We start from the raw sequence: 8,197 nt of genomic DNA, 5'->3' as shown, positions 1-8,197 counted from the left end.
ACTGGAGAAACGAAGCTCGGTGCCTTTACTGAGGACAAGTGCCTCGCTGCACGCAAAGAAGAGCGGACGCAAAAAGGCGTGCGGTTTGCTGCCGGCTTGAAAAAGAGCGACGCGACGACGAGGGACCGTATTTGCCCCGGTGCGCCTCTATGTCTGTCTGTATGCGTATAGAGGGTGGGTGGGTGGGAGGCTGTTCGTAGAGAGTTTGTCTGCAGGCCAAAACAGAGCAAAGAGAGAAAAGCGGGTGGTTCACACCGAAAACTAGAAAAAACTCAAAGAAAAAATGCGGGCCGAAGGGGTGCGGGCCGCGGAGGAACGGAAGAACAACACAAGGCAGCAAATAGGGCCAACGAGCTCTTACCCGGAGAGAGTCGATACCTCTTCGTTCGCGTGAGAGAGGATAGGGGAGTGGCAGAAGAAGGGAGAAACAGCGACGTGATTGAGCGAGTCAGCGTATTCGTTGAAATCAACCGGACTTGTGGTGTGCGTGTAAGACCCTGCCGCTGACACCAACGCCACACTGAAATGCTCAGAGTGCGTCGCGCATAGAAAGGCGTAGATGCGGGTATATGTCTGCCGCTTGTGTTCAGACGGGAGTGCGGACCCACCGTCCTTCCAGTTACATGTCGCACCTCCCCGTGCCACCAGTTGTGGCCATTGCCGCTTGGTGTGCAAGATCACGGCTCGGCCCGTCGGCGGGGTTTTCGCCGGATTTGATGCAACCGGCCGTGGTTCATGCATGGAGGGAGAGCCACGGAATGAAGTCGCTCCACGTTGGCTGCACGACTGTTTGATAACCCGTGAGGATAACAGCGATGGCAGAGGCGCCATCCAAATGAAGGTGAGCCGCAGCTCCAGCAGACAAGAAAACAAAAGGCACCTCATGCGCGCGGCGCACTCACACGGTCGGCGAGGCCGTCCTCTCATTGCGTGCCCGTAGCGGCACCCCGATTTCCCGCTGCTCTGCGGTTGCGTGCTCTCTTTCTGCCGTGTCCCCCCCCCGTTTCATGCCCCTGCTCGCGGTTAAACACACCAGGACCACGGGGCCTATCGTCCGCGCGAGAGCCGCGCCGGAGTGAGGAAGCAGTCGAAGGCCCTCTCCAAGGCCAGCGCGGTGTTGCGGTTCTCTGCTGGTGTCATGTTGCGCCCGCTGAATGCGACGCCGTAGATCGTCGAGACGACGGTCTGCATCATGCGCCGGCCTCGGTAATAGGGGTCAGCGATAACGTTTTGGACAGGGTGAGCGTTCCGCAGAGGCCCACGCCCGCATCCGCTTCGTCTTCCGGAAGCGGGCGCGTGCTGTGAGCGGGGCCTTCGAGGCGACAGATGCACTCCTCGGGCACCTGCACCCCCTCGCTCAGCAGCATGAATGATCGAGCCATCGGCCGTCAGGATCCCCACCGTGCGCAGGGCGCCCGCCTTTTCCCCGGTCTTCGGTGCTCCGGAGGTGCCGTCGGCAGCCGGCGTAATCCGTCTGGGGCCCCGCAAAAACGCGAGGCCACGCGAGGCGCAGCCATGCACGAGAATGCCCATGCACAGCTTCCTTTTTGCAATCGGCTCATCAGTACTCAGCGCACGCGCACCCGCCCCCCCCCAGTCCACCTCTGCACCATCAAGACCACAGCCGCATTCACAACATTCCTGTCTGGCGTACTTCCTATCGCGTGAGAGAGGGAGATGGGACGGAGTGGGGATCTATGGAGTATGGTATACTGGATCGGCTGGCATCCCAATTCTCCTTCAGGGAGTGGTGCACACTCACCTGCCAGCTCAGGGCGAAGAGGAAGGGGCAACGAAAAGAGCGAGGGCAAGCGCTCGCCCGCCGTATTCGCGGCCAACGGCACGTCCGCATCCTAATATACAGAAATTTGTGTAGCCGGATTGAACGCGACAAACTTGTAGACCTCTGAATACACACGGATGTGTTCGTGTGGGGAGGGGAACAACGGATTTCGCTCAATATGATTGGGGCTGCGCGTATGGCATACCGCGTCGCTCCGGTGTGCGGAACGCACTTCAGCGTGGAGAACGAGAGCAGAGGGCACGGCGCGAGAGAGCAGCGGAGTCTGGTTGACACGCCGAGGGAGGATCTTATAGGAAGAGAAGCTGGGCAAAAGGTATCAACCATCGCAGACGGCGCTTGCACAAAGATGGGTTCTCTCTTGCTGCGCGTGTTGTTCCTAATGTTCTTTCTTCCGGACGTGTGGCAGCTGTTATGTACCTGCGAGCGCCGTGTCTGCACGTCAACTGACGTCAAGGTGCTGCATTGCTTTTTCTACTGTGTATGTCGGTGTCATGCGATAATGTGAGCGAGTCTTCGTTTACTGGCGAAGGCGCTACCTTCTCCATGTGACGATGATGCGGCCACGAAGATACAGCTTGAGGAAACAGTAAGCCGGCACGCAGGACTTTTCTACCCCGTGCGCAAGGATGTGCTAGATGCTTCCAAGTCCGTACAGGTACGCGGTGGATGAGGAGAGGATGACAAGGTTGCTGAGAAGACGATACCGGTAGCCTGCGTAGAGGGATCGTCCAAAGCTCGGCGGCCTTTGCGGCTTATATAGGTCGCTCATGAATCGGCGTGTTGCCACGGCGGCAATCGGGTAGAACAATGCATCCGTGAGAAGCGTAGCGACAAAGGCGCCGATAAGGGCATCGCTCCGGTAGTGCGGCCACTCCGGGCGTGCGAGCAGGTCCTCTCGAGGACGCCACACGGACGATAGTGTTGGCACGATGAAGGACCCAGCCGTCTCGTACCAGGAGAGCCAGCAGGCTTGGAAGGGCAACAAGACGGCGGTAGGTGAGAGCAAAATGTTCCCCTTGCACAGTCGCCGCATCGAGATGGGCCCGGGGAGCACGGGGCCGAAGTGGTAGGAGATGTTGGCGTTGCGCAACGGTGTTGTTGCAAGATGCGCCACAAGGGCGGAGAGGCCGTAGAGGGCGACCGTGCAATAGTACGGATGCCGTGTGTCGACGAGGTTGCTGCGCGTGTGCGAGCCCATGACCAGCTCGTCTCCAGACACCTTGCAGCGGCGCGTTGCCGCCGCGAGGACAAGGGCTTGCACAGCGGCAAACGAGACGTTCCGGGCAAACACGCCGCACGTGACGGACCAGACGCTCCCGCGCAGCAAGAACAGTCCCACCTGCCCCTCCATCCACCGCAGCGTCAAAGGGGCGCACGGCACCGCGCAGGCGGCAAACAGCACACCAGAGGAGAAGACGCGGAACCACAAGTTGGGAATGACGTCGCTGCGCGTGTTCGACTGCACCACCCACCGAGACGGGAGCGGCTCCGAGGAGGCGGCGGCGGCCCTCAACGACCCCACCGGCGGGCGTCCACTGCTGGTGAAGACGTCGTTGTAGAACTTGAGGCGCTGGCCCTCTGTCATGGCCGCCTGCGCAGCCTTGGCACTTCTCGTCGTCGCCGGCCCGCTTCCGCTCGGCGTCTTCCAGTACCGCGCGTAGGGCTTGCTTATCCTAATGGGAACGATTTCGCCGAGCTCACTCGCCGGCGAGACAAAGTTGAAGCGCTCATTGTCCAGCAAGTCGAAGGGGCGAATGGAGGATGCCGGCACATACCCCACTGTGAGACCCACACGGTGCCACAGATTGCAGATGAGTTCGGAGCAGACCATCTTGTCGGCGTTGTTGACCCCGTCAATCCAGTAGTGGCCGGTGCTCCAGTTCACGGCGAGTGCGTCCGTCGGCGACGTGGAGGCCAAGTGGGGAAAGTAGGTGGAGAGAAGAAACGACTGCGCGTGCCGGTACTTGTGCGCGACGGCACGGTAGACCTCCGCCTGGCTAGGATGCGTATTGGCCATTTCTGTGAGGGCCGCCACCTCGAGGCGAAGTATGTGGAACTTGCGCGCGGCTAGCACTCTGTCCATCTTGTCTGGAGGACTGCAGATGGAGGGGATAAGATGAAAAACCTCGTTCTCGTACGGAGTGCTGTACATGGTTTCCATTTGCTCCAGGAACGCCTCCTGCGCCTCTTGCTGCTTCTCGGCGTCGCCCACGTTGACGGAGCGCGAGACCACCTCATTGGCAGTTGTGCGCCTCACTCGCCCCTCCGCTGCGTACAGTGTGATGCCACGCATGTTCGTCTCGAGCACGTACGTGCCTGACGGTGACAACTCCGCGATGCGCTTGCGTGCCTCGGGGTACTTGCGGAGCTCATCCTCGCTTATCTTCAAAAACATGCCGACGTGGTCAAAGCGGTTCTCCGTCTTGGAGAGACCACACAAGATCATGCCAAGCGGGTCTTTCATGGCAAGACACTTTCGATTCATAAAGAGGACATCTCCGGATCGAACATGCGCAAAGGAAAAGTTATCGTGTTCAGCGCTCATTGCCTACTGCTGCTCTGAGGTGCGGGCAAGGCAGGGAGGGGGGTGGCGCAAGGACAAGCCGAAGCGGCTCCGCGAGACACTGTCGTCAGCGATACGACGGCAGCACCGCGCGTACGAGGATGTGAAAGAGAGGGGGAGGGGTTGGAGGGGCGGAGGTGCATAAAAGGAGAGACAAGCATGGCTGAACGAAGACAGAACTGAAGAGCGCGGCAGGGACGTGGGCCACGCACGATGCGGCGCTGCCATCGCACAATGCTGCATTTGAGGTGGAATCCAAAGGATGCCGTTCAGGTGAGTGCCCTGCGTCACTCTTTTTGGCGCTCGAACAAAAAGCGAAAAAGTGAAGGGGAGAGAGCGCATCAGGACACGTTAGGCGACGACGCGTCTTTTGTCGGGGGGATCCGCTACGTTCCCCTTCGTCGCAAAACGACACGAAAAACACCTTTGCAGCACCGACTTCGCTCTTTTCGGTAGCAACGAGTGCGCAGACAAAGTGGCCCTCCGGCCTGTGGGCCGGCACACACGCACACACGCACTTCCATGCTGAGAAGGGGGGAGGAGGGGGGGGGGCCTCGAAAGGCGCAAAGGACGAGCAGTGTGGGTAGCAACTACATGCTTTCTCTGCCGCGGGGAGCGCCGGACGAAACGGCAAAAAAGAGTGAAGCGCGAGAGCCGCACGCAGACAGCAGAGGCGCTGATGGCGGACGCGGAAAGGGGAGATGGACTTGGGGCACCTTAGAAGTTCGAGGTGCTATGAAAGGCGCGCACGCTCCTGCCCTTCGCCGCTCGAGCAAAAGCCCCTGTATAGCAGGGCTGCCCTGCGACTGGTGCGCGAGCGTCAACTGTGATACGGCACCGATCTGCTCCTTTTTGCCCGCATCACTGTGCTACATGGCGTCCACTTGACTGCGCCACTGCACGGCGAGGCAGATGTCCTCGTGCAGCCGCACCAGATTCTGTTTGGTGCTGCTTTCCAGCACCATGGTACGCCCCGTTGCGAGGAGCGCTCGATTCTCGACGGCTGCCGTGAAGTAGACGCGATTCACGGGCACGCACTGACCGAGAATGGAAACGAGGGCAGCGCACGCGCCGCTGTTACCCGCCCCGCCAACTTTATCCATCTTGGTTACCACAACAAACGGCGATGCATCATCCATGAGGGCGCGCAGCGATGAAATGAGGCTCTTGAGGTAGAAGACGATGTCGTCAACGCCGTCAGCAGGGCGGTATCGATTGCGCCACAGGAACGTGTTGACCCATCCATCGTCCTCGATCAGGTCTGTGGCGGGTACGACGATAATGCACTGATGCGCCTTGTTGGCAGCGATAGGGGAGATGTCTTTAATTTGGGGGAGCGTGAGAGCATTGGGGCCCTTCAATTTCGTTTTCCAGGGCATTCCCTCGGTCAACTTTTCCAGGATAACCGCGTGCTTCTCGGTGTAGAGGCTACCCGGTGTATCGATGCAAAGCCACGTTGGCTGCCGCGCATGATTTGGGAACGGCTCCACCGTGGTGGTGCCGTAAAAGCCAGAGATGCCCACCGGGGCGGCTGGCCACCGCGTCGTGTTCGTGATGGCAGCCCGATACGAGTTGATAAAGAGCGACTTGCCCACCTGCGGTGCACCTAGCACGAGAATGTTCATGGTGTTGTACTTTTCTAGCACCTGTGGTGCAAAGGCAAATGAGCCGCCTCTGCTGCTGCGCACAGATAGAACTCGCGGCGTGTTCACGCCAGAGGCGTACTCCCTACGTACATGCCGCTCCTGTGCGCTCTGCACACGCTGATGAGTTGCCTGCACGGTCGCAGCAGGCGAAGAGGGTCTCATCAGGAGCGTACATACCGCTGGCGCCGTGATGGCTCGCTGTGCCGCTCCAGCGGTGAAGCAATTGATATGAAGCGACGTGTCCTGGGGTCGAGACGGTGGATCCTCGGGGGTGTACCACGGGGGCGGAAATCGCGGTGATCCCGGCCTCCCACCCGGTTGATACCCCGCGTAGGATCTGGAGCGACTGCTGCCCGTATCGGAGCCGCTGTGTTCACCGCCACTACTGCTACTCCTGCTGCTACTTGCATCCTCATTGTCGGAGTCGAGCTCGACAGCCGCGTGCTTGGTGGTGCTAAGAGACCAAATCGGCATCGGCGCTAGACAGGAACGGTCACGTTGACGCTTGAAGTGCGAAGCAACGAGGGCGGGCGATGACGTCACAGGGGCTTCAAGAGGCGCACAGGAGTGGCCGTCTCAAAGGAGAGGAAAACACCCCCTCCCCCCAAAAAACTACGACAGCGGGGATGGGGATAGAGTTGGATAGCGGTGGTTCGACGATCCCTCAAGTTGTTTGTATCGTAGGGTGTCGTGCACTTGTGTGTTTACCGTCTTTTTTTTTTTGCTCTCTTCCATAATATTTCCTGCACTTGCTAGTGTGTGATCCAATAGGGGAGAGGAGGACAAGTAGTCGAGTCGAGGGGTTCCATCCAGGCTTTCTGGCTTCTGCGTTCCACCCTTTCGGAATTTTGGCGTATCCTTTGCATGAATTCTACGAAAGTGCAGGGTCCAGAAATTCCCTTATCCATCATGTCCCTCGCCCGGTGGCTGGCATGATGGGGGGGGGGAGGGAGGGGCTAATGGCGGTGGGACGGATTCGAACGCACAGACAAGGCAGTAAACCTAGCTGTCATCCTCCTCAACACTAAAAGAGGGGAAGAGAGCTGGCACGCCCCACACGCATGTGTATGCCCGTACGTCGTGGTGAAAAGCCGTACAGGAGAACTAGCGGCCACACCCGATACAAGAAGGGGAAACATTTCTGCAAAGGAAAGGACAGAGCGGCGAGGAAAGGCATCATCGAGCCTCACGGCGGCAGTGTGATGAAAAAAAAAACCCGCTGCACAAGAAGGGAAGTGGATGTATGTCTGACCCAAAGGCGAACAGTTTCCGTCAAGTCGGCGGTCGGCTGAGGCGTTCGCGCTTGCCCGCTGCGAGAGAGGAGAGGAGGAAAAGAGAAATGCGTCATCACTCGCCGTTCCTAGCAGCACTAACACCCTCTGCATGCTTGTATGCCGACTGCCGTCTACCTTCGCGAGGAGGTCCACCAGAAAGAAAAAGAAAAGAGGAATGGAGACATCTGCGCAAACAAAGTCTAGAAGCTGCGCGGTTTGTGGCACTCTCGCTGTAAGTGTATGAAGAGAGTCGACGTGGCTACGGCAGAGGGTTCCTTACCCAGATGAGGGGCTAGGGTCGGCGCTCTCTTTCTCTACCAGCACTGCCGAGCGCCGCGAAGCACAGCACTGGTAAAACCACCGTGGGTGGCGATGCTGCTGAGGATGTGAGGCGAAGGGGTGGGTGAAGGCCACAAGCGTTCAAAGAAGGTGTGAGGGGGTCGACAAAAAAAAAGACGGGGAAAGAATGGAAGAAGACAAAGGGGAGGGGGCGCGCACTGGTTCGCGGAAATAATATGCAAAGTAGTGAGACAAGAAGGAACAGCATCCGCATCCGCACATACCACTGATCGCTTCAGCAGCGTTTGCTGTAGCAGCAACACCCTCATATGCCCACGGCAAGAAGGGGACACCCAAGAGGAGAGAAGACAGTGAGGAGATTGCCGGGTAACGGGTACGCTGGCTCGGCTCACGGTAATGGACATGAACGGCCCTCGCTGTATGGTGGGTATGCTGAAAGGCGAGTAAAGAAAAGAAACCAGCGGCAGAGAGCAGAGACGGCAAGGAGCCAGCGAGATCGAACCCCGATACGAGTGCCACCAAAAACACATGGGGTGTGCCCAGTCCGCCATCTGCGCGCTTCGGGCAGCTACAGTCTGCAGCTGAGTTAGAGAAGGGGAAGGGCATCCTG

The 8,197-nt window shown here is 58.9% G+C and overlaps 2 protein-coding genes across 2 annotated transcripts; both read right to left on the bottom strand.

Annotated features, from left to right (window-relative positions):
• Positions 1-2,435: 2,435 nt before the first annotated feature.
• LDBPK_355150 (hypothetical protein, conserved) lies at positions 2,436-4,250 on the bottom strand (the record flags this gene model as incomplete). The annotated part of the gene is made up of 1 exon (XM_003865044.1): positions 2,436-4,250. The coding sequence occupies one exon, from the start codon at positions 4,248-4,250 to the stop codon at positions 2,436-2,438; it is 1,815 nt and encodes a 604-aa protein (XP_003865092.1).
• A 986-nt stretch (positions 4,251-5,236) lies between these two features.
• LDBPK_355140 (hypothetical protein, conserved) lies at positions 5,237-6,175 on the bottom strand (the record flags this gene model as incomplete). Its single annotated transcript, XM_003865043.1, has 1 exon — positions 5,237-6,175. One exon carries the CDS (start codon positions 6,173-6,175, stop codon positions 5,237-5,239), a length of 939 nt encoding a protein of 312 aa, XP_003865091.1.
• Between the last annotated feature and the right edge of the window lie 2,022 nt (positions 6,176-8,197).

Source organism: Leishmania donovani, chromosome 35, assembly GCF_000227135.1.
Source record: "Leishmania donovani BPK282A1 complete genome, chromosome 35".
Classification (NCBI taxonomy): Eukaryota; Euglenozoa; class Kinetoplastea; order Trypanosomatida; family Trypanosomatidae; genus Leishmania; species Leishmania donovani.
Note: the sequence above shows the minus strand (reverse complement) of the source record. Positions and strands in the feature narration are given on the sequence as shown.